Here is a 25107-nt window from a genome sequence, read left to right as displayed (position 1 = left end):
TTTCTACCACCTGAACTTTAATCCCTGGGCTCCAAGAACGCCAGTTGCTGCTCAGAAGTGCCGGCTGCACAGTCAACACATGACCCAGTGTTATTGGGGTTCAGTAATGCCAGCTGCTCCCCTGCTGTGTATCCGGCAACGTGTCCAGCATCCGCCACGCTGACACAATAACAGACATTAATTTGCCTCCAGTGCAGGCTTCGGCCTACACTCTGCTCCTCCTAGATTCCCTGGGCCCCAATACCGCCAGTTGGTGCTCGGAAATGCAGGCTGCACAGAGAAAAACACTCGTTCATGTGTCAGTGGGGTTCGGTAACGCCAGCTGTTCCCCTGCTGTGTAGCCAGCAACGTGTCCTGCGACCGCCACAAAAGACATTTAACTGCCTCCAGTTCAGGCTTCGACCGCCACGCAGGCACAACAGACATTTAACTGCCTCCAGTGCAGGCCTCAGCCTACACTCTGCTCCTCCTAGATTCCCTGGGCTCCAGTACCGCCAGTTGGTGCTCGGAAGTGCAGGCTGCACAGAGAAAAACACTCGTTCATGTGTCAGTGGGGTTCGGTAACGCCAGCTGTTCCCCTGCTGTGTAGCCAGCAACGTGTCCTGCGACCGCCACAAAAGACATTTAACTGCCTCCAGTTCAGGCTTCGGCCTACACTCTGCTCCTCCTGCTGACCCTGGGTACTTACTCCACCAGTTGGTGCTCGGAAGTGCTGTCCGCACAGTTAGCTGCTCCTCTGTTATTGCGGTTCAGTAACATCAGCTGATCCCCAGCTGTGTGTGTGGCAATGTGCCATGCGACCGCCACGCTAGCACAACATCAGATATTAAACTGCCTCCAGTGCAGGCTTCGGCCTACACTCTGCTCCTCCTGCTGACCCTGGGCACTTACTCCGCCAGTTTGTGCTCGGAAGTGCTGTCTGCACAGTTAACAGCTGCTCCTCTGTTATTGGGGTTCAGCAATGTCGGCTGATCCCCAGCTGTGTGTTCGGCAATTATTACAGTCAGTTTCTAGCTATGACCCTGGGCTCCAACACCGCCAGTTGCTGCTCAGAAGTGTCTTTGGAACGGGTACTCCCTCCTGCCCAGCCTGGTTCCAGCGCGCCTGCTGTTTCCGGGTAGTGTCAAGGTCACTTAGACTCCAAAACGTTGTCCTGTCGTGTTGCGGTCGGGTTAGCCGACTCCATGGTGCCTGCAGTTTAGGTGCTTCCTATGTGGGCTGCGGGAAGTGGCAATCAAGGCTGGTTCAGTAGTGCCAATAGGACAAGCTCCCCCTGTAGGACAGTGTTTTTTTGGTAACTGCGGCCGGCTTGCAGCCTAGCTATTGTTTCTTTTCCTGTGGACATTCTGCTGCCTATCTGAGTTCCAGCACAGTTAGCTGGTTCTTGGGAAAACTATCTTGACTAGGTCCCCGTGGTTCCAGCACCGTCAGCTGGTTCCAGGCAAAGCCTTTGGCTTGGGTGCCTTCTTCTGGGTATCCGAGTTCCACCAACGTCAGGTGGTCCTTGGTAGTGCTTTCAGGCACGGGTACCTCCTGCTTAGTAACCGGGTTCCAGTACCATCAGCTGGTCCTTGGTTGTGCCATTGGTTCTTCTACCTTCGGGTTGCCATCCGGGTTCCAGTACCGTCAGCTGGTTCTCGGCAGTGTCTTTTGCTCTACTGCCTTCTGCTCCCCATCCTGGTTCCAGCACCGTCAGCTGGTTCCGGGCACAGCCTTTGGCTTAGGTGCCTCCTTTTGGGTATCCGAGTTAGACCAACGTCAGGTGGTCCTTGGTAGTGCTTTCTGGCACGGGTACCTCCTGCTTAGTAACCGGGTTCCAGTAACATCAGCTGGTCCTCGGTTGTTCCATTGGCTCTTGTTGTACCTTCGGCTAGCCATCCGGGTTCTAGTTACCGTCAGCTGGTTCTCGGCAGGGTCTTTTCCTCTTGTACCTTCTGCTACATTTCCAAGTTCAAAACCCTAAAGATGACGACCCTGAAGACCGCGAAGCAGAAGAACAAGAAGCTGCAGAACAAAAAGAAGAACATTAAGCATAAGACTAAAAATCAGAGCAAAAGATATATTATCTAAATTATAAGCAGAAGAAGAACTAAGCAGTGTATGGGGGTGAGTCCGCTCCTCCTTGTGGTGCCCCTGGAAAATACCTGCTGCTGCAGGCAAAACTGAACGCTGACAAATACTGTTGTAAATCTTTTGTGACAGGCAGAACGGAAGGTGTAATCTTCAAACTTTTATAGATAACAACTACAGGAATGCCTGTCACAAATAAGAATATTATGAAGAAGAATATGAAGAACATGAAGAAGTAGAATATGAAGAATAATAATAGTTGAATAAGAAGAATATGGAGAATTTTTACAAAAAGAATAATAGGAAGAAGGTGAAGAAAAAGATGAATAATGTGAAGAAGATGTTCATGAAAAAGATGCTGCTGCTGAGGATGATGAAGAGGAAAGTGTGGGAGAAGTTAAAAAAAGAAAGGTGCCGAGCATGGAAGTACTGAAACATAAACGTGACAAAATATAAAAAATCTAAACATAGTCAATATCTTTGTAACTCCGAACGTCTTCAAAAAAAAAAAAAATTCCTGCTCTTCTATTTCATTTGGGCTAAACCTCTATGCCTTTAATGTCTCCTCCACCTCCCCCGATACATTCTACGTTATTCTTAGTTGTTTTCCTTCAAGTGCAATTAACCTACAAGGAAAGAAAGGTTTTTTTTTTAATTCCGATATTTTTGTCCCATTGACTTGCATTGGTATCAGGTATCGGTATCGGCGATATCCGATATTTTGATGACATCGGCCGATCCAGTCCGATACCGATACTTTCGAATATCGGAAGGTATCGCTCAACACTATGTACCACCATTCCAGAGACTTGGGTGTGGGTGATCCTACACACCAAGCTTTTTGAAGGCAAGGATGGCATTACACTTACAGTGCTGGAAGAACTTTTCAAGGCCATATTAAGATTGGGAATTACTGCTCTAATATAATAAATACAGTTGAAACCAGAAGTTTCCATACACTATATAAAAAGACAAGACACACATGCATGTTGTTCTCAATATCTGACATGTAATCAGAATAAACCTTTCCAGTTTTAGTTGCCAGAATAAAGAGAGAGAATGTTTTAAGGCATTTTAATTACTTATTGCAAAGTCTAAAGTTTACATACAGTAAGATTACTATGCCTTTAACCCCTTAGCGACCGCCAATACGCCTTTTAACGGCGGCCGCTAAGGGTACTTAAACCGTTTACCGGCGATCGCAAAAAAAAAAAAAAGCGATCTCTTTTTAATTTCTCTGTCCTCCGATGTGATCGCACATCGGAGGACAGAGAAAAGGGGTCCCAGGTGGCCCCCCAATACTCACCTAGCTCCCCCGATGCTCCTCGTGTCTCCCGGTGGGCGCCGCCATCTTCAAAATGGCGGGCGCATGCGCAGTGCGCCCGCCGGCCGGCACCGGGAGAATCTTTGGGGTCTCGGCTGCCGGGGGTAGCCGAGACCCCAAAGAGCACGATCGGGGTCGGTATTACCGACCCCTGTTTTGCGATCGCCGGTAATTAACTGTTTACCGGCGACCGCAAAAAAAAAAAAAAAGTAAAGTGTAATTCTCTGTCCTCTGATGTGATCACACATCAGAGGACAGAGAAATAGGGGGATTCGGGGACCCTAGCATACTCACCTAGGTCCCTGGATCCTCTTGCTGCTCCTCCTGGCCGCCGGCAGCAGAACATGGCGGACGCATGCCCAGTGCGCCCGCCATCTGTCTCCATCTGCCGGCCGGCAGGAGAACAGCAGTTGGGGCTAAAATTAGGGTTAGGGGTAGGGTTAGGGGTAGGGGTAGGGGTAGGGTTAGGGTTAGGGGTAGGGTAAGGGTTAGGTTAGGGTAGGGTTAGGTTAGGGTTAGGTTAGGGGTAGGGTTAGGGGTAGGGTTAGGGGTAGGGTTAGGGCTAGGGTTAGGGCTAGGGTTGGGGCTAAATTTAGGGTTAGGGTTGGGGCTAAATTTAGGGTTAGGGTTGGGGCTAAACTTAGGGTTAGGCTTCTTTCACACTTACGTCGGTACGGGGCCGTCGCAATGCGTCGGCCCGACATACCGACGCACGTTGTGAAAATTGTGCACAACGTGGGCAGCAGCTGTAGTTTTTCAACACATCCGCTGCCCAATCTATGTCCTGGGGAGGAGGGGGCGGAGTTACGGCCACGCATGCGCGGTCAGAAATGGCGGATGCGACGTACAAAAAAACGTTTCATTGAACGTTTTTTTGTGCCGACGCTCCGCCAAAACACAACTGATCCAGTGCACGACGGACGCGACGTGTGGCCATCCGTCACGATCCGTCGGCAATACAAGTCTATGGGCAAAAAACGCATCCTGCGGGCACATTTGCAGGATCCGTTTCTTGTCCAAAACGACGGATTGCGACGGAATGCCAAACGACGCAAGTGTGAAAGTAGCCCTAGGGCTAGGGTTAGGGTTGGGGCTAAAGTTAGGGCTAGGGTTGGGGCTAAAGTTAGGGTTAGAGTTGGGATTAGGGTTAGGGTTTGGATTAGGGTTCGTATTAGGGTTAGGGTTGGCATTAGGGTTACGCTTGGGATTAGGGTTAGGTTTGGGATTAGGGTTAAGGTTAGGGTTGTGATTTGGGGTGTATTGGGATTAGGGTTAGGTTTGAGGTTAGGGTTGAGATTAGGATTAGGGGTGTGTTGGATTTAGGGTTTTGATTAGGGTTATGGTTAGGGTTGACATTAGGGTTGTTTTGGGGTAAGGGTTGTGATTATGGTTAGGGTTAGTGATTAGGATTATGGATGAGGTTGGGATTAGGGTTAGGGGTGTGTTGGGGTTAGGGTTGGAGCTAGAATTGGGGGGTTTCCACTGTTTAGGTACATCAGGGGGTCTCCAAACACGACAGCCAATTTTGCGCTCAAAAAGTCAAATGGTGCTCCCTCCCTTCTGAGCTCTGCCGTGCGCCCAAACAGTGGGTTACCCCCACATATGGGGCATCAGCGTACTCTGGATAAATTGGACAACAACTTCTGGGGTCCAATTTCTCTTGTTACCCTTGTGAAAATAAAAACTTGGGGGCTACAAAATCTTTTTTGTGAAAAAAAAATATTTTTTATTTTCACGACTCTGCATTCTAAACTTCTGTGAAGCACTTGGGCATTCAAAGTTCTCACCACACATCTAGATAAGTTCCTTGGGGGGTCTAGTTTCCAAAATGCGGTCACTTGTGGGGGGTTACTACAGTTTAGGTACATCAGGGGCTCTGCAATCGCAACATAATGCCCACAGACCATTCTATCAAAGTCTGCATTCCAAAACGGCGCTCCTTCCCTTCCGAGCTCTGCCGTGCGCCCAAACAGTGGTTTACCCCCACATATGGCGCATCAGCGTACTCGGGATAAATTGGACAACAACTATTGCAGTCCAATTTCTCCTGTTACCCTTGTGAAAATAAAAACTTGGGGGCTACAATATCTTTTTTGTGGAAAAAAAAATATTTTTTATTTTCACGACTCTGCATTCTAAACTTCTGTGAAGTACTTGGGCATTCAAAGTTCTCACCACACATCTAGATAAGTTCCTTGGGGGGTCTAGTTTCCAAAATGGGGTCACTTGTGGAGGGTTTCTACTGGTTAGGTACATCAGGGGCTCTGCAAACGCAACATAATACCCGCAGACCATTCTATCAAAGTCTGCATTCCAAAACGGCGCTCCTTCCTTCCGAGCTCTGCCGTGTGCCCAAACAGTGGTTTACCCCCACATATGGGGTACCAGCATACTCAGGACAAATTGGACAACAACTTTTGGGGTCCAATTTCTCTTGTTACCCTTGTGAAAATAAAAATTTGGTGGCTAAAAAATCTTTTTTGTGGAAAAAAAAAAATATTTTTTATTTTCACGGCTCTGCATTATAAACTTCTGTGAAGCACTTGGGCATTCAAGGTTCTCACCACACATCTAGATAAGTTCCATGGGGGGTCTAGTTTCCAAAATGGGGTCACTTGTGGGGGATTTCTACTGTTTAGGCACATCAGGGGCTCTCCAAATGCGACATGGCGTCCGATCTCAATTCCAGCCAATTCTACATTGAAAAAGTAAAACGGCACTCTTTCTCTTCCAAGCTCTGCGGTGCGCCCAAACAGTGGTTTACCCCCACATATTGGGTATCGACGTACTCAGGAGAAATTGCACAACTTTAGTGGTCTAATTTCTCCTGTTACCCTTGTGAAAATAAGAATTTGTGGGCGAAAAGATCATTTTTGTGTAAACAAAAGCGATTTTTTATTTTCACGGCTCTACGTTATAAACTTCTGTGAAGCACTTGGGGGTTCAAAGTGCTCACCACACATCTAGATAAGTTCCTTAAGGGGTCTAGTTTCCAAAATGGTGTCACTTGTGGGGAGTTTCCACTGTTTAGGTACATCAGGGGCTCTCTAAATGTGACATGGTGTCCGATCTCAATTCCAGCCAATTCTGCATTGAAAAAGTCAAACGGCGCTCCTTCACTTCTAAGTTCTGCGGTGCGCCCTAACGGTGGTTTACCCCCACATATGGGGTATTGGCGTATTCAGGAGAAATTGCATAACAAAATTTATGTTTACATTTCTGTTTTTACACTTGTGAAAATAAAAAAAATGGTTCTGAATTAAGATGTTTGCAAAAAAAAGTTAAATGTTCATTTTTTCCTTCCACATTGTTTCAGTTCCTGTGAAGCACGTAAAGGGTTAATAAACTTCTTGAATGTGGTTTTGAGAACCTTGAGGGGTGTAGTTTTTAGAATGGTGTCACACTTCATTATTTTCTATCATATAGACCCCTCAAAATGACTTCAAATGTGATGTGGTCCCTAAAAAAAAAATGGTGTTGTAAAAATGAGAAATTGCTGGTCAACTTTTAACCCTTATAACTCCCTAACAAAAAAAAATTTTGTTTCCAAAATTGTGCTGATGTAAAGTAGACATGTGGGAAATGTTATTTATTAACTATTTTTCATGACATATCTCTCTGATTTAAGGGCATAAAAATACAAAGTTTGAAAATTGCAAAATTTTAAAAATTTTCGCCATATTTCCGTTTTTTTTCATAAATAATCGCAAGTAATATCGAAGAAATGTTACCACTAACATGAAGTACAATATGTCACGAAAAAACAATCTCAGAATCAGCGGGATCCGTTGAAGCGTTCCAGAGTTATAACCTCATAAAGTGACAGTGGTCAGAATTGCAAAAATTGGCCTGGTCATTAAGTACCAAATTGGCTCTGTCACTAAGGGGTTAAACAACATCTGTGTTATTTAGAAACTCCCCTGTGGATATATTTTAATGCACACCTGAAACACACTACTTCTTTGTATTGCATCATGGGAACGTCTAAAGAAATCAGCCTACATATCAAGAAGAAAATTGTGGACTTGCATAAGTCTGGCTCATCCCTGGATACAGTTTCAAGATACAGTACTCTTTCATCTGTACAAACAATTATATGCAAGTGCAAGCAGGATGGTGACGTCCAGCCATCATACCGCTCAGGAAGGAGACCGGTTCTGTATCCCAGAGATGAATGTGCTTTGGTCCGACGTGCATATTAGCCCAAGGACAAACCCAAAAGACCTTGTGAAGATGATGATGGAAGCTGGTAAGATTGTGTCAATATCTACAGTGAAATGAATACTGTATCAACATGGGCTGAAAGACCACTCTGCCAGGAAGAAGCCATTACTCCAAAAGAAGCATAAAAGGCCAGATTAATGTTTGCAAATGCACACAGTAACAAAGATCTTAATTTTTGGAGACGTCCTGTGGTCTGATGAAACTAAAATTGAACTTTTTGTGCATAATAATCATTGTTACATTTGGAGGAAAAGGGGAGATGCTTGGAAACCTATGAATACCATCCCAACTATGAAACATGGGGGTGGCAGCATCATGTTGTGAGGTTGTTTTGCTGCTGGAGGGGCTGGTTCACTTCACAAAATAGATGGCATCATGAGAAAAGAAGATTATGTGGCAATACTGAAGCAACATCTCAAGACATCGGCCAGGAAGTTAAAGCTTGGACGGAAATAGATCTTCCAAATTTGCAATGACCTGAAGAATACTGCCAAGATGGTAACAAAGTGGCTTAAGGACAACAAAGTCAATGTTTTGGAGTGGCCATCACAAAGCCCTGATCTCAATCCTATTGAATATTTATGGACAAAGCAGAGAAGGCAGGTGCGAGTAGGGCTACCAACATACCTTGATCAGTTACACCAGTTTTGTCAGGAGAAATGGGCCCAAATTCCGACCAACTATTGTGAGAAGCTTGTGGAAGGATATCCCAAACGTTTGACCCAAGTCATTCAGTTTAAGGGCAATGGTACCAAATACTAATGAAATGTACGTAAACTTTTGACTTTGCAGTAAGTAATTAAAATGCCTTAAAACATTCTCTCTCTCTCATTATTCTCGCATTTGGCAAACATTAATAATTATGGTAATCCTAACTGACCTAAACTGGAAAGGTTTATTCTGATTTCATGTCAGATATTGAGAAAAACATGCATTTGCGTCTTTTTATATAGTGTATGTAAACTTCTGGTTTCAACTGTATATAAGAATGCCTTCAAGCAGAACAGCAATTGGATGATCACATTTGCACCTGGACATTCTTCTGTGGCTAGATGTTGCTGTATTCATTCATCCGGTGAAACTAGTGATGGAAGAGACATCGTGGACAGTGGGTCTGGGCTGTACAGGCTCTGTCCAGCCACAGATACTGGTGTGGCTGGGACCTGTGGTGTCTTCCAGTCAGAAAGACTTGGTGGCTGTGCAGTAGTTCGTCACATCTCATTAACACTTTTACTGCCAGGTTGTTGTTTTGTTTTTTTGCGTTTGCATTTTTTCACCTCTGCCAGCCATGACAAATTTTGTACTTTTGACATTTAACCAAGAAGTATCTTTTGTTGCGGAGATCAACATGCCAAGCATGCCAAGATGAGGAGACTTAAAGCCGCAATGCTCCTCTGGGTAATATGCTAATTATGCAAATTGTCTCTTCAGAGAGGAAGAGAGCTAGAACTCTAGTGCCACCTATTGGAAGGTAGCAATCCTACAAGTCAATGTTGACCCTTTAACGAGTCTTGTCACATGACTTAGGATAATAGCCAAACCAGAATCTCAATTTGCAGACACTGTGTTTCAGGATACTGCCCCTCGTCAGTACAAAGCGGAGATCTGGTTTGGCTGTGTGAGAGGCATCAGAACGTTATACAAGAAGTATCGTTTCTCCTTGCGGAGATCGACATACTAAGCATGCCAAGATGAGGAGGCTTAAAGCCGCAATGCTCCTCTGGGTGTAATATGCTAATTATGCAAATTGTCTCTTCAGAGAGGAAGAGAGCTAGAACTCTAGTGCCACCTATTGGAAGGTAGCAATCCTACAAGTCAATGTTGACCCTTTAACGAGCCTTGTCACATGTACTTTTGACATGTACAAATAATATCTAAATGGCAAAATAATACATTTTATATTAATATAGAGCACAATTTAATAAGATATGTCTCTGCTCTATACAATGTGTATATACCAATAACCACAACACTTCTGATGGCAATACATGCTGAAAGTGTGGCACGATAAGTATATTTAGTATATATAAAGTTTATTAAATTGGTTTTATGTGCATTCTATGTGAAGATATCACTCCACCAGGGGTGTTTTTTGTCTCTTGTTACTTTCTCATATATTTTTTTCCTTTTATAATACCTTGAAAGAGAGAATATCATGGTTATTCACAATTATTTTTAACACAAATTTTATATTAAACCTGCATACCTATATCTTGTCTGAAAGTAGACAATAGGCGCACTGTCAAAATTCACTCAACATTTTAATACACACAGGTACCTTAATACATTTCTGCATCAGATGGAATTTTCTTTAATTAAACCCTCATATACTATTCAAACTACGTAGTATTTCAGAAATTTGTTAACTATTTAGGTGTTTCACATGAACTAAGACAAAGTTAAAAGATTGGAAGTGACCTCCTTTTTACTCCATAGACATTTTACTGATTCCTTTGCCATTGGCTTATGAAAATGAAAAATGTTGCATTTTGCAATGTTATGCAGATTTAGCTCAACATTTTTCATATTTACAAGAAGTAATATGAAAAAATGTACTCTCATTTATTGCTTAATTTCTCCTGATTATGGCAATACTGTACTTTGCATATGGATGTACAGTACTTTTTTGGGTACACATCGAGGCTCAAAAGTCAAGGAGCTCCATTTAGATCTTACATTTTGCTGGAACAGTTTTCTATTGCCAAATTACATTTGTAGATCTCCTGTGGTATAAGTACAGAGAAACATGATCAACGAGATACCAAATTTATATTTTTTATGCTTTATATTTTACTGTCTCCATATTCTGGGAGATGTAACTTTTTTTGTTAACATACCTGTATGAGGGCTTATTTTTCACTGGACACGTTGTAGTTCTTATTGGTACCATTTTGGGGTACATGTGTCTTTTTGATCCATCATTTGTGAGAGCGCATGATGAGAAATCAGCGATTCTGATTTTTTTTCTTTTTATAGTTTGCATTGTTACCGACACAATGATATCAAATCTGTATAGTTTACTTCAGTTTCATTACTTTTTTTCAATAAATCTATTACTTTTGTTTAAATGAATGTTTTAATTTGTGTAACTAAACTTTTTACATTTCTGTCGACAGCATATTTTTTGCATGATTAATATTTGTTTCCATTTTTGTAGTTAATGAGACTTTTTTTGAGTGCTTTTTAACCAAATCTAAATTTTTAAGCAAAATTATAATAAAACAGCAATTATGGTTTTGTTTTTTTAATGGTGTATACTAGGGGAGGCAAATAGTGTACTCATTTTCCAGTTTGAATAGTGATTTATTGCTTTTTTATGCCATTCACTGGGAATGCCAAATCAAGAATGAGTTTTATAGTTTGGGGTGTTACAGATGTGGTGTTGCCAAATATGTGTTTTGTTTTTCTTTTCAATAATGAATGACTCGCATGACCAAAAATAGGGCATTTCCGTTTCTTATATGACTTAAGTTTTTTTGTTTTTTTTTTGCTAGTGTGATACACACCTGTTCTTACACAAGGATAGGAGGAGATCACACATCATCTCCCTTCTGTCCTAGACTAGAGCGTTTAGCTACATGGAAATACATGCAGCCGCACTCTCCGGTCCCGAGTGCCGGCGGTAGTGCCAGGTATTGAGGTGCGAGGCTTGTGCGAGTTTCTTGCAAGTGTGACCTTTGCTTTCAGAATCTATGGTGACTCCCATATTCAGCAGTAACTGCATTTAAAGTTTTCAGAAATTGAATAATGCTGTATATTAGCTTGGAGGAATTTTAGCCCATTCGTCCCTACACAACAGCTTCAACTCTCTGTTGGTAGATTTTCTCCCATGAACTGCTCGCTTCAGACCTTTCTACAACATTTCTGTAAGCTAAAGATCAGGACTTTGACTTGTCCATTCCAAAACTTTAGCTTTCTTCTTCTTTAATCCCTTCACGCAGTGGCAAATTTCCATTTTGCATTCCTTTTCTCCATCCCCTTCTTCTCAGAGATATAACTTTTTTTTATTTTTCTGTCCACGTTAACCTATGAAGGCTTGTATTTTGCAGGATGAGTTGTACTTTTGAATTATACCATGCGTTTTACCACAGTGTACTGTGCGGTGAAATTGTGGAAAAAAACAACCCACAATTCTGACATTGTTTTTTTGGCAATTTATTTAACGAAGTACATTTTGTTCAGCACCATGGAATTAATGGTGCTATATAAATGAATAATAATAATAATAATTTTGTGGTAAAAATAGTGATGCAATATTATTCTCATCAATACAATTACGGCGATACAAATCATGTCCAATTGTTTTATTTTTTTAGTGGTTAAAAAAAAATCTGAATTTTGCAAGAAATAATTTATGGGGTTGTCGCCATTTCCCGTAACTGAAAACCTTTTTATTCATCGATGGAGCTATGTGATGGCTTATTTTTTGGGAGACCAGATGTTTTATTAGATGCAACTTCTTGATCTCTTGTTGCAGCCTTTTTTGTGGCATTGAGGTGACAAAAAAAAAACCTCATAATTTTGACTTATTTTGTTTTTCATATTTTTTAAAACTTTTTTTTTTTACTTTTTTGCTGTTATTGTTAGCTTCCTTAGGAGAATCGAAGATGCAGTTGTCCGATTGCTTGTGCCATATACAGCTATGCGACGGCGTTGCTGCATTTAGCAGAAATGCTGGTCTCCTTTGAATTACAGCCACAGGCAGGGTTTGAAAGGAGCTCCATAATGACAAGAACATGGGTCATCAGCTGATCTCCAGCTGTCATGGCAACCCATCGGCGACCTGCAATGACATCATGGGCACGCTGATGGGCGGAGAAAATGACACGTGCAGGTCGGCGTGTGTTGAAAGCTGCTGTCCGAGATCGACAGTGGCATGTAACACGTTATCATACGATTGTCCTAGTTGTAATGCACAGTCATCACCTGCCGGGTATGGGGCGGGCTCACTGTGTGAGCTGTCTCCTTACACCCGCTTCCAACATGCACCGTACATATTTGGAGATGTTGTTAAGGGGTTAACCATTGTTTTGTAGAACAAATTGTTTTCTTTGGGTCATTAGTTTGCTGCATGACCCATGTTCTCTTTATATTCAGCTCATAAACCTATATCCTGACATTTTGCTGTTAAAATTAAGAATTCATTGTTCCATCAATGTTGGCTCAGCTGCAGCAGAACATGCCCAACCCACAGTACTACCACCACTATGTGCATGGTGGCATAACGTGGTGTAACGCAGTCCGTTAACGCTGCCATTAACCCTGTAAGTGTGACCAACTTTTTACTATTGATGCTGCCTATGCAGCATCAATAGTAAAAACATAATGTTAAAAATAATAATAATAAAAAAAATCATTATATTCTCACCTTCCGGCGTCTGCAGCAGCCTTTCCCGCTCCTCGCGACTCTCCGGTCCCAAGAATGCATTGCGGCAATAACCCCAGATGACATAGCGGTCTTGGGAGACCGCTACATCATCATGGGTTATTGCCACAAGGCATTACTGGGAACGGAGCGTCGCGAGGAGCATCGCTAAAGGCCTGGGCTGGATCCGGGGGCCGCCGGAAGGTGCGCATATAACTATTTTTTAGTTTAATTATTTTTTTAACAGGGATATGGTGCCCACATTGCTATATACTACATGGGCTGTGTTATATACTATGTGGGCTGTGTTATATACTATGTGGGCTGTGTTATATACTATGTGGGCTGTGTTATATACTGCATTGGCTGTGTTATATACTGCGTGGGCTGTGTTATATACTACGTCGCTGTGCTATATACTACGTTGGCTGTGCTATACTACGTGGCTGTGCAATATACTGCGTGGGCTGTGCTATATACTGCGTGGGCTGTGCTATATACTACATGGGATGTGCTATTTACTATGTGGGCTGTGCTATATACTGCGTGGCTGTGCTATATACTACGTGGGCTGTGTTATATGCTACGTGGGCTGTGAGACTCTTTCGCCCGGGGCCCTCAAAAACCTGGAGCTGGCCCTGGCTTCACTGATTGGTCACGCCCGGCCACGAACAATCAGCGACAGTCGCAGTCCCCCGCGAATTGGTGCAGAATTTGAACCACACTTCGCCAATTGGTCGCGCCCGCCTGGTCGAATTCTGTGTATTCATTGCATTATTCTGAAATCTTCATAAATAAACTACATACCTGCTCTAGAATACCCGATGCGTTAGAATCGGGCCACCATCTAGTATATAATATGATCATGGTATTTTTGCATATTGGCCTCCTTCCTCTAATTTTGTAATTGATTGGAAGTGAAGTGATTTTTATTTTTGTGTTTTAATTCGCGGTTTATTTTTTAGAAGGCATAAGAATAAATTTTCTAATTTTTATATATAATGTATATCGCCTCTTTGTTGGAACTCATTTGGTTATCATTGTATTTACACCTTAGCCTTTAATTACATAAGGCCAGAAATCCCCATAAGGATGCATATTACAATATGTGAAATCTAGGTCGTCATACATATTATTTGTTAACTTTTATGCACATATATAAAAATGAACGTAAGTAACGTACAGTATGGATGATTGGTTTAGATGAGCTCGCAGTCTCCTCCATTTTAAATACGACAGCTCGCTGTCAGTGTTGGCTGAAAATCGTGTTAAGACTGTGCAGGCGTGCCATGTGGCACACTTCTCCTAGGGATCCCAGTGTCTGTCCATGAAAGGCTGCAGTGTCCGAACACAGATTGCTCCAAGTGCTGAATAGAGAACTTGCCATTGAGAGCGTTTGGTCCAGAATGAGAGATCCTGTGAAGCCAGAATGTCTTTTGGCCGTTTCCTAATAGCTCATCACAGTGTCTGTTATTGTTCTTTTACTTTCTATACGATTGCACTTACTTCATAATTCCGCTTAAATATGTTTGCACGTAGGAGGTAAAATCTTGAGTTGAAATATACCCGTTTAGACTTTTCTGCTGGACCGATATTTTACTTTTTATTTTCTGAATTAATTAGCAAGAATAATGCAATTTATCAAGGCATGGACACTTACAATCTACTTAATAGTGTTTTTATTATATTGCATTCTTTAGACATACCCATACACATTAGATAAATATAGAGGGAAGTCACCATTTTCCGAGGGATCGCATAACATATGGGAGCTGCCTGGCTGTCACTCAAGACTTGTCATCAGGGTAAAGATGCACTGATCTTAATTAGGCTAGGTTCACATGCAGCATCATTATAAATGGCACATCATGTTACAGTCTTTGTATCAGGGCCTATTAGCCTTCAGTCTCCTTCACTCCTCCTTAAAGGGGGTTTCCCACGAACAAAGTTTTATGACACATTCAGAAAAGCATTAAGCTCCTCTTATTTGTCTTCACAGAGAGCGGAAGTGATGCACACAGAGAAAACGGCTTGAAGGAGCTTATAAAGGAATTGCCGGACACACATTATACCCTGCTGAAATACCTCTGCCATTTTCTGACGCAGTTGGTTCAACACCGTACAGAAAACAAAATGAATGTCTACAATTTAGCAATGGTTTTTGGACCAAACTGCTTTCAGTAAGTTTCAGTTTGGTGATTTTTATCAATTCAAACCTGTTATTTCTGCTGTGTTTGAGCAGTGGAAAATTGCGTTATTTTGCAAAGTGTTTAATTTATGTTTTAAAATCCCACCGTGCGGGTTACGTACAAAATTGAAAATTTGATGAAAAAATCAGGGTTCCAAACAACTGCCGGAAAATTGCATGGTTGTAATGTGATCTGCAGCATAATGCAAAGTGAATGGGGCTGGCTAAAGGTATTTGAAGATGTTGCCACTAGGTGGCATATTTTTCATGTTTTCATAAGATTTGGTAATTTGTTGATAAGCCTTTACTAAGCAAGCAATAATTTAAAAAAACCATATATATTTTATTGTAATCATTTTGTGTTGCTATAAGTATTCCTGCATGTTTGGCTTACAATCCACATTAAACTTTGTGTCACAATTTGTAGTATGGTAATATATACTCTTGGGATCAGAGCTAACTTCCATTCACTTATTATTAACTAGATGGTGGCCTGATTCTAACGCATCAGGTATTCTAGCATATGTATGTATGTATATAGCAGCCACATAGTATATAGCACAGGCCACGTAGTATATAGGAGCCATGTAGTATATAGCAGACTCGCAGTCTATTACACAGTCACGTACCATATAACACAGCCCACGTAATATATAGCACAGCTCACGCAGTATATAGCACAGGCCACGCCGTATATAACACAGGCCACGCAGTATATAACACAGGCCACGCAGTATATAATACAGGCCACGCAGTATATAGCACCTGCCACGCAGTATATAAAACAGGCCACACAGTATATAATACAGCCCACGCAGTATATAACACTGCCCACGTAGTATATAGCAGCCACGCAGTATATAACACAGGCCACACAGTATGTAATACAGCCCACGCAGTATATAACACTGCCCACATAGTATATAGCAGCCACGCAGTATATAACACAGCCCACGTAATATATAGCACAGCCCACGTAATATATAGCACATCCCATGCAGTATATAACACAGCCCACATAGTATATAACACAGCCCACACAGTATATAACACTGGCCACGTATTATATAGCAGCCACGCAGTATATAACACATCCCACGTAGTATATAGCACCATATCCCTGTAAAAAAAAATAATTAAAATAAAAAATAGTTATATACTCACCCGCCGGCGTCCAGCGAAGCTGTCCCGATGCGCGCGCTGCTGCCACCAGCTTCCGTTCCCAGCAATGCATTGCGAAATTACCCAGATGACTTAGCAGTCTCGCGAGACCGCTAAAGGCCCCTTCACATTAAGCGACGCTGCAGCGATACCGACAACGATCCGGATCGCTGCAGCGTCGCTGTTTGGTCGCTGGAGAGCTGTCCCACAGACCGCTCTCCAGCGACCAACGATCCCGAAGTCCCCGGGTAACCAGGGTAAACATCAGGTTACTAAGCGCAGGGCCGCGCTTAGCAACCCGATGTTTACCCTGGTTACCAGCGTAAAAGTAAAAAAAAAAAACAGTACATACTTACCTACCGCTGTCTGTCCCCGGCGCTCAGCTTCTCTGCACTCCTCCTGTACTGGCTGTGAGCACAGCGGCCGGAAAGCAGAGTGGTGACGTCACCGCTCTGCTTTCCGGCTGACCGACGCTCACAGCCAGTACAGGAGGAGTGCAGAGAAGCTGAGCGCCGGGGACAGACAGCGGTAGGTAAGTATGTAGCGTTTGTTTTTTTTACCTTTACGCTGGTAACCAGGGTAAACATCGGGTTACTAAGCGCGGCCCTGCGCTTAGTTACCCGATGTTTACCCTGGTTACCAGTGAAGACATCGCTGGATCGGTGTCACACACGTTGATCCAGCGATGTCCACGGGAGATCCAGCGACGAAATAAAGTTCTGGACTTTGTTCAGCGACCAACGATCTCCCAGCAGGGGCCTGATCGTTGGTCGCTGTCAGACATAACGATTTCCTTAACGATATCGTTGCTATGTCACAAAAAGCAACGATATCGTTAACGATATCATTATGTGTGAAGGTACCTTAAGTCTTCTGAGTAATTTCGCAATGCATCACTGGGAACGGAAGCTGGCGGCAGCCGCGCGCGCATCGGCGGACGACGGAAGGTGAGAATAGCAGGTTTTTTCGGTTTTTTAAATTATTTTTAACATTAGATATTTTTAATATTGATGCTGCATACAGAGTAGAGAGTATTTGTGAAGTGTAAAAGAAATGATACATGGTTTTCTAAATATTTAAAAATATAAATTTGAAAATTCTGACATTTGTATTCAGCTCCCTGTAGTCTGAAGCACTAAATAAAAGTGACCTGAGTGACCATTTACCTCCAGAAGGCACAATTGGTAAATTGAGTACAGCTGTGTGTAATTTGTTCTCAGTATAACTACAGCTGTTCTGTGAAGACCTCAGAGGTTTCTTTTAGAACATTGGAAATTATACAGCATAATAAAAGCCAAGGAACACACCAGACAGGTCAGGGGTAAAGTTGTGGAGAAGAATAAAACAGGGTTAAGTTATAAAAAAAAAAAAAAGAAAAAAAGAAAAAGCCACATTTCATCATCTTATGGAGCACTGTAAAATTTATCATCCAAAAATGGAAGGAGTATGGCACAGCTTCAAACCTACCCAGACATGGCCATCCACCTAAACTGACATCCAAAGCAAGGAGAGCACTGATTAGAGAAGCAGCAAAGAGGCCCATGGTCATTCTAAAGGAGCTGCAGAGATCCACAGCTTAGGTGGGAGAATCTGTGAACATGAAACTATTAGTTTTATACTCCACAGACATGTCCCTGATAGAACAGTGGCAAGAAGAAAGCCATTTTTGAAAGCAAGCCATAAGAAGCCCCATTTCCTGTTTGCGAAAAGCTATGTATGGGAGACTGCAAGAATATGGAATAAGGTGCTCTGATCATATAAGACCAAAGTAGAACTTTTTGGGCTAAATGCAAAACGCTTTGTGAGACTGAAAACTAACACTGCCCATCACCTTGAAAATGACATCCCTGCGGTCAAGCATGGTGGTGGTAGCATAATTTTGTGGGGATGCTTTTCTTCAACAGGGACAGGGAAGCAGAGGTGATGGGAAGGTGGATTGAGCGCAAACCAGGGCAATGCTGGAGGAAAACGTGTTACAGGCTGCAAATGACTTGAGACTGGGGTGTGGGTTCACCTTCTAGTAAAACAACGACCCTAAAAATACTGCCAGATGTACATTGGAATGGTTTAGATCAAATCAATTTGTGTGTTTGAATGGCCCAGTCACAGTTCTGAGCTAAATCCCATTGAGAATCTGTGACCTGTTCTGAAAATTGCTGTTCACAAATGCTCACCATCCAATCTTACCAGCTAGACCTAGTGTGCAAAAAAGATTGGGCAAAAATTGCAGCCCATAGATGTGCAAAGCTGCTGGAGACAATCCACAAAAGACTTGCAGCATTAATTGTAGTGGAAGGTGGTTCTACAAAGTATTAACTTCAGGGAGCTGAATACAAATGCATGTCAACGTTTTCAAATAAATATTTTTAAAATATTTAGAAAATTATGTATAATTTCCTTTACACTTTACAAATACTTTCTACTTGTTGGTACATCACATAAAATCCCAATAAAATACACTTAGGTTTCTGGGATTAACATGAAATAACATGGAAGAGTTCATTGTGTATATATACTTTTTCAAGGCACTGTATCCTTTGAAGTGGTTACTAAAAGCTTTGTAGCCTAAAATTTTCAGTATCCTTAAAAAAAACAAAATGCTGTAAGGACACACTTTTTTGTGTATATCTGCATAATGCAGGCCTATGGGTATATCGATATATATGTATATTTGTATATGTTTCTGGGTGGGTATCCAGAAAATATGTGTGACTGCACAAATGTGTATAGGCTTAAAGGGAAATATCACAGGATTCATGCTGCCCAAACCTCGAGTCAAAGACCATTTCCTGCATTCTACACATCTGTGTCTCATTCTGAAGCACCGATAAAAATATTGTTGTAACCGTAAGTTGAATAGTCGACATTTGACATGAAACCTAGTGCACTGCTAGCTTGCATTACAACTGCAGTAAATGTGGGCTGGACCTCACTCCTCCCCTTCTATGTTTTTGCAAAAGAAGGGGCAGAATTAAGTTTAGGGTCACAGTGCTGTTATTTTTTGGTGTCTACCATGTGATGCCGACATGTAGACAAATCAGCTTTTCCACTAACTGAAATTGAAATGGTGCCCCTCACTTCAGTGGACAGCCTCATTAAAACCCTACTTTCACCAGAAATCAATCAATCTCGGCATACTCCTATAGCATCAATCCTTTGAACACCGCAGTGGCTTCCCTTTAAATGAAAAAACATCTAATATTTGCTTTGTGTATTATAAAGGAATTCATTTAATCCCCAGCTACGTAAAAGTTCTAATGAAGCCCTATACTGTTTGCCAAATTCGCAGATCAGCTTGTATGAACAACTAGGACTAGAGCATAAATAATTGGCTGTAGAACCTTCTGTCATGGAGTCCCCACTCTCTGGTACTCGTTGCCTAGATCAATAAGTCACCTAAGGCCTCTTTCACACTTCAGTCTTTTGGCGTCAGTCACTACCGACATAGTGACGGATTGACGGATCCGTCACAATTGTTGCGAAAACGGTTCTAACGGATCCGTTTTTTTGACGGATCCGTTACTTGGGGGTTGTCTGGGAGAAGTATCTACTTTTTGGAGCATGCGCAATTGAAAAAACGGATTGGGGCGACGGATCCGCCGAAAAAACGGTTGCCTTAGGCCTCTTTCACACTTCAGTTATTTGGCGTCAGTCTAAAACCGCCATTTTCCTCAAATAACGGATCCGTCATTTTTTTTGACGGATCCGTTATTTTCCCATAGACTTGCATTAGTGACGGATTGTGACGGATGGTCGTCCGTTCCATCCGCCATGCGACGGATCCGTCGACATTTGGCGGACGTTTTCTGAAAATAGACGGACATTGGAACTTTTTTGTCAACGCCGAAATGGCGGATCGCGACAGATCCGTCGCGTCCGCCATTCCATAGAATGGGCGCCTATGGGCGACGGATCCGCCGCAACCGTTTTTTTCGGCGGATCCGTCGCCCCAATCCGTTTTTTCAATTGCGCATGCTCCAAAAAGTAGATACTTCTCCCAGACAACCCCCAAGTAACGGATCCGTCAAAAAAACGGATCCGTTAGAACCGTTTTCGCAACAATTGTGACGGATCCGTCAATCCGTCACTATGTCGGTAGTGACTGACGCCAAAAGACTGAAGTGTGAAAGAGGCCTTAGGCACATGTTCTCCAAGGCTCAATGGGAGCAAGCACTAGATTCAAACCTACAACCCTTTGAAGTAAAGCAGGGCCGTTGTTAAAGGGAAGGTGCCACAATTTTGTTTTTGTATTAAAAATAATTGTTTATATAAACAATTATTTTTAATACAAAATTATTTTTTTTAACTTTAACCCCTTTACCCCCAAGGGTGGTTTGCACGTCAATGACCAGGCCAATTTTTACAATTCTGACCACTGTCCCTTTATGAGGTTATAACTCCGAAACGCTTCAACGGATCCTGGTGATTCTGACACTGTTTTCTCGTGACATATTGTACTTCATGATAGTGATAAAATTTCTTTGATAGTACCTGCGTTTATTTGTGAAAAAAACGGAAATTTGGCGAAAATTTTGAAAATTTCGCAATTTTCAAACTTTGAATTTTTATGCAATTAAATCACAGAGATATGTCACACAAAATACTTAATAAGTAACATTTCCCACATGTCTCCTTTACATCAGCATAATTTTGGAACCAAATTTTTTTTTTGTTTGGGAGTTATAAGGGTTAAAAGTTGACCAGCAATTTCTCATTTTTACAACACCATTTTTTTTTAGGGACCACGTCTCATTTGAAGTCATTTTGAGGGGTCTATATGATAGAAAATTCCCAAGTGTGACACCATTCTAAAAACTGCACCCCTCAAGGTGCTCAAAACCACATTCAAGAAGTTTATTAACCCTTCAGGTGTTTAATAGGAATTTTTGGAATGTTTAAATAAAAATGAACATTTAACTTTTTTACACAAAAAATTTACTTCAGCTCCAATTTGTTTTATTTTACCAAGGGTAACAGGAGAAAATGGACCCCAAAAGTTGTTGTCCAATTTGTCCTGAGTACGCTGATACCCCATATGTGGCAGTAAACCACTGTTTGGGCGCATGGGAGAGCTCGGAAGGGAAGGAGCGCCGTTTGACTTTTCAGTGCAAAATTGACAGGAATTGAGATGGGACGCCATGTTGCGTTTGGAGAGCCCCTGATGTGCCTAAACATTGAAACCCCCCACAAGTGACACCATTTTGGAAAGTAGATCCCCTAAGGAACTTATCTGGATGTGTGGTGAGCACTTTGACCCACCAAGTGCTTCACAGAAGTTTATAATGCAGAACCGTAAAAATAAAAAATCAGATTTTTTCACAAAAATAATATTTTTGCCCCCAATTTTTTATTTTTCCAAGGGTAAGAGAAGAAATTGGACCTCAAAAGCTGTTGTCCAATTTGTCCTGAGTACGCTGATACCCCATATGTGGCAGTAAACCACTGTTTGGGCGCATGGGAGAGCTCGGAAGGGAAGGAGCGCCGTTTGACTTTTCAATGCAAAATTGACAGAAATTGAGATGGGACGCCATGTTGCGTTTGGAGAGCCACTGATGTGCCTAAACATTGAAACCCCCCACAAGTGACACCATTTTGGAAAGTAGACCCCCTAAGGAACTTATCTAGAGGTGTGGTGAGCACTTTGACCCACCAAGTGCTTCACAGAAGTTTATAATGCAGAACCGTAAAAATAAAAAATCATATTTTTTCACAAAAATTATATTTTTGCCCCCAATTTTTTATTTTTCCAAGGGTAAGAGAAGAAATTGGACCTCAAAAGTTGTTGTCCAATTTGCCCTGAGTACGCTGATACCCCATATGTGAGGGTAAACCCCTGTTTGGGCACACCGGAGAGCTCGGAAGGGAAGGAGCACTGTTTTACTTTTTCAACGCAGAATTGGCTGGAATTGAGATCGGACGCCATGTCGTGTTTGGAGAGACCCTGATGTGCCGAAACAGTGGAAACCCCCCAATTATAACTGAAACCCTAATCTAAACACACCCCTAACCCTAATTCCAACGGTAACCCTAACCACACCTCTAACCCTGACACACCCCTAACCCTAATCCCAACCCTATTCCCAACTGTAAATGTAATCTAAACCCTAACCCTAACTTTAGCCCCAACCCTAGCCCTAACCCTAGCCCTAACCCTAGCCCTAACCCTAGCCCTAACCCTAGCCCTAATCCTAGCCCTAACCCTAGCCCTAACCCTAGCCCTAACCCTAGCCCTAATGGGAAAATGGAAATAAATACATTTTTTTTTATTTTTCCCTAACTAAGGGGGTGATGAAGGGGGGTTTGATTTACTTTTATAGCGAGTTTTTTAGCGGATTTTTATGATTGGCAGCCGTCACACACTGAAAGACCCTTTTTATTGCAAAAAATATTTTTTGCAATACCACATTTTGAGAGCTATAATTTTTCCATATTTTGGTCCACAGAGTCATGTGAGGTCTTGTTTTTTGTGGGACGAGTTGACGTTTTTATTGAAAACATTTTCGGGCACGTGACATTTTTTGATCGCTTTTTATTCCGATTTTTGTGAGGAAGAATGACCAAAAACCAGCTATTCATGAATTTCTATTGGGGGAGGCGTTTATACCGTTCCGCGTTTGGTAAAATTGATAAATCAGTTTTAGTCTTCGGGTCAGTACGATTACAGCGATACCTCATTTATATCATTTTTTTATGGTTTGGCGCTTTTATACGATAAAAACTATTTTACAGAAAAAATAATTATTTTTGCATCGCTTTATTCTCAGGACTAACTTTTTTATTTTTTTGCTGATGATGCTGTATGGCGGCTCGTTTTTTGCGGGACAATGACGCTTTCAGCGGTACCATGGTTATTTATATCTGTCCTTTTGATCGCGTGTTATTCCACTTTTTGTTCGGCGGTATGATAATAAAGCGTTGTTTTTTGCCTCGTTTTTTTTTTTTTTCTTACGGCGTTTACTGAAGGGGTTAACTAGTGGGACAGTTTTATAGGTCGGGTCGTTACGGACGCGGCGATACTAAATATGTGTACTTTTATTGGTTTTTTTTTTTTTACTTAGATGAAGAAATGTATTTATGGGAATAATATATATATTTTTTTTCATTATTTTGGAATATTTTTTTTTATTTTTTTTTACATATTTTGAAAATTTTTTTTTTTACTTTTTTACTTTGTCCCGGGGGGGACATCACAGATCAGTGATCTGACAGTTTGCACAGCACTCTGTCAGATCACTGATCTGACTAGCAGCGCTGCAGCCTTCACAGTGCCTGCTCTGAGCAGGCTCTGTGAAGCCACCTCCCTCCCTGCAGGACCCGGATCCGCGGCCATCTTGGATCCGGGGCTGGAGGAAGCAGGGAGGGAGGTGAGACCCTCGCAGCAACGCGATCACATCGCGTTGCTGCGGGGGTCTCAGGGAAGCCCGCAGGGAGCCCCCTCCCTGCGCGGTGCTTCCCTGCACCGCCGGCACATCGCGATCATCTTTGATCGCGGTGTGCCAGGGGTTAATGTGCCGGGGGCGGTCCGTGACCGCTCCTGGCACATAGTGCCGGATGTCAGCTGCGATAAGCAGCTGACACCCGGCCGCGATCTGCCGCGCTCCCCCCGTGAGCGCGGCCGATCGGCTATGACATACTATCCCGTCCAGGGTCAGATAAGCCCAGGGCACCTCGACGGGATAGTACGTCTAAGGTCACAGAGGGGTTAATATATTTTTTATTATTAATTATTTTTGCAGCCACTGGGCGCCGCCATTTTGCTTTGCAGCAGTGTAAGAGTTCCAGCACGACACTTACACTGTGCAAAATACGGCAGCCCTGGACATAGGAGGCTGCAGTCGGGAGCCGACACCATAGCTATCATTGTGCTGTGATGTGGCCACGCCCCCTGGGCTGTCTCCACATCACAGCAGAGGCAGGAGATCGGCGCCATCTTGCTTCAGCCTACAGTGGAGTGTAGCTGTGAGCTCCACTGTGACTGAGAGCCGTGCTGTTGGAGGGGCAGCTCCATCTGTCTCCCCTCACACTGTCAGCGGCCGTTCCCTGTCCTCTGCTGCCTGGTGTGTGGCTGTAATCCCTAGAGAGGGTGAAGGAGTGCTGCGGTCTGATGTCCTCTATCAGGAGCTGCAGAGAGGTAACAGAGGGGGATGGGGGAGGCTCTGTGCTGCTCCGACCTCACTGCAGCTCCTCACAGGACATCAGACCGTGCATCTATCACTATACTGTGCTGAGCCATGTATCTAATCCTCTCCTGTGTAATACTGTCTGCTGGCCTCTGTATCTAATCCTCTCATGTGTGATACTATGCTGAGCCATGCATCTAATCCTATACTGTGTGATATTATGCTGAGCCGTGTATCTAATCTTCTGTGTGATACTGTCTGCTGAGCCGTGTATCTAATCCTCTCCTGTGTGATACTGTCTGCTGAGCCGTGTATCTAATCCTCTCCTGTGTGATACTGTCTGCTGAACCGTGTATCTAATCCTCTCCTGTGTGATATTATGCTGAGCCGTGTATCTAATCCTCTCCTGTGTGATATTATGCTGAGCCGTGTATCTAATCCTCTCCTGTATGATACTGTCTGCTGAGCCGTGTATCTAATCCTCTCCTGTGTGATATTATGCTGAGCCGTGTATCTAATCCTCTCCTGTGTGATACTGTCTGCTGAGCCGTGTATCTAATCCTCTCCTGTGTGATATTATGCTGAGCCGTGTATCTAATCCTCTCCTGTGTGATATTATGCTGAGCCGTGTATCTAATCCTCTCCTGTGTGATAC

At 42.7% G+C, this 25107-nt stretch overlaps 1 protein-coding gene across 5 annotated transcripts in view; it reads left to right on the top strand.

Moving 5' to 3' along the window:
• Positions 1-25107, top strand: part of FAM13A (family with sequence similarity 13 member A) — a 353932-nt gene that overhangs the window by 115040 nt on the left and 213785 nt on the right. For all 5 annotated transcript variants that reach the window (XM_069743550.1, XM_069743547.1, XM_069743545.1 and 2 more), the window contains one exon: positions 14983-15163. In XM_069743550.1, coding sequence (XP_069599651.1) covers positions 14983-15163 — 181 coding nt within the window. The remainder of the gene's footprint in view (positions 1-14982; positions 15164-25107) is intronic.

This window comes from Ranitomeya imitator, chromosome 1, assembly GCF_032444005.1.
Source record: "Ranitomeya imitator isolate aRanImi1 chromosome 1, aRanImi1.pri, whole genome shotgun sequence".
Classification (NCBI taxonomy): Eukaryota; Metazoa; Chordata; class Amphibia; order Anura; family Dendrobatidae; genus Ranitomeya; species Ranitomeya imitator.
The sequence above is the reverse complement of the archived record's forward strand: the minus strand, read 5'-3'. Positions and strand labels throughout refer to the sequence as shown.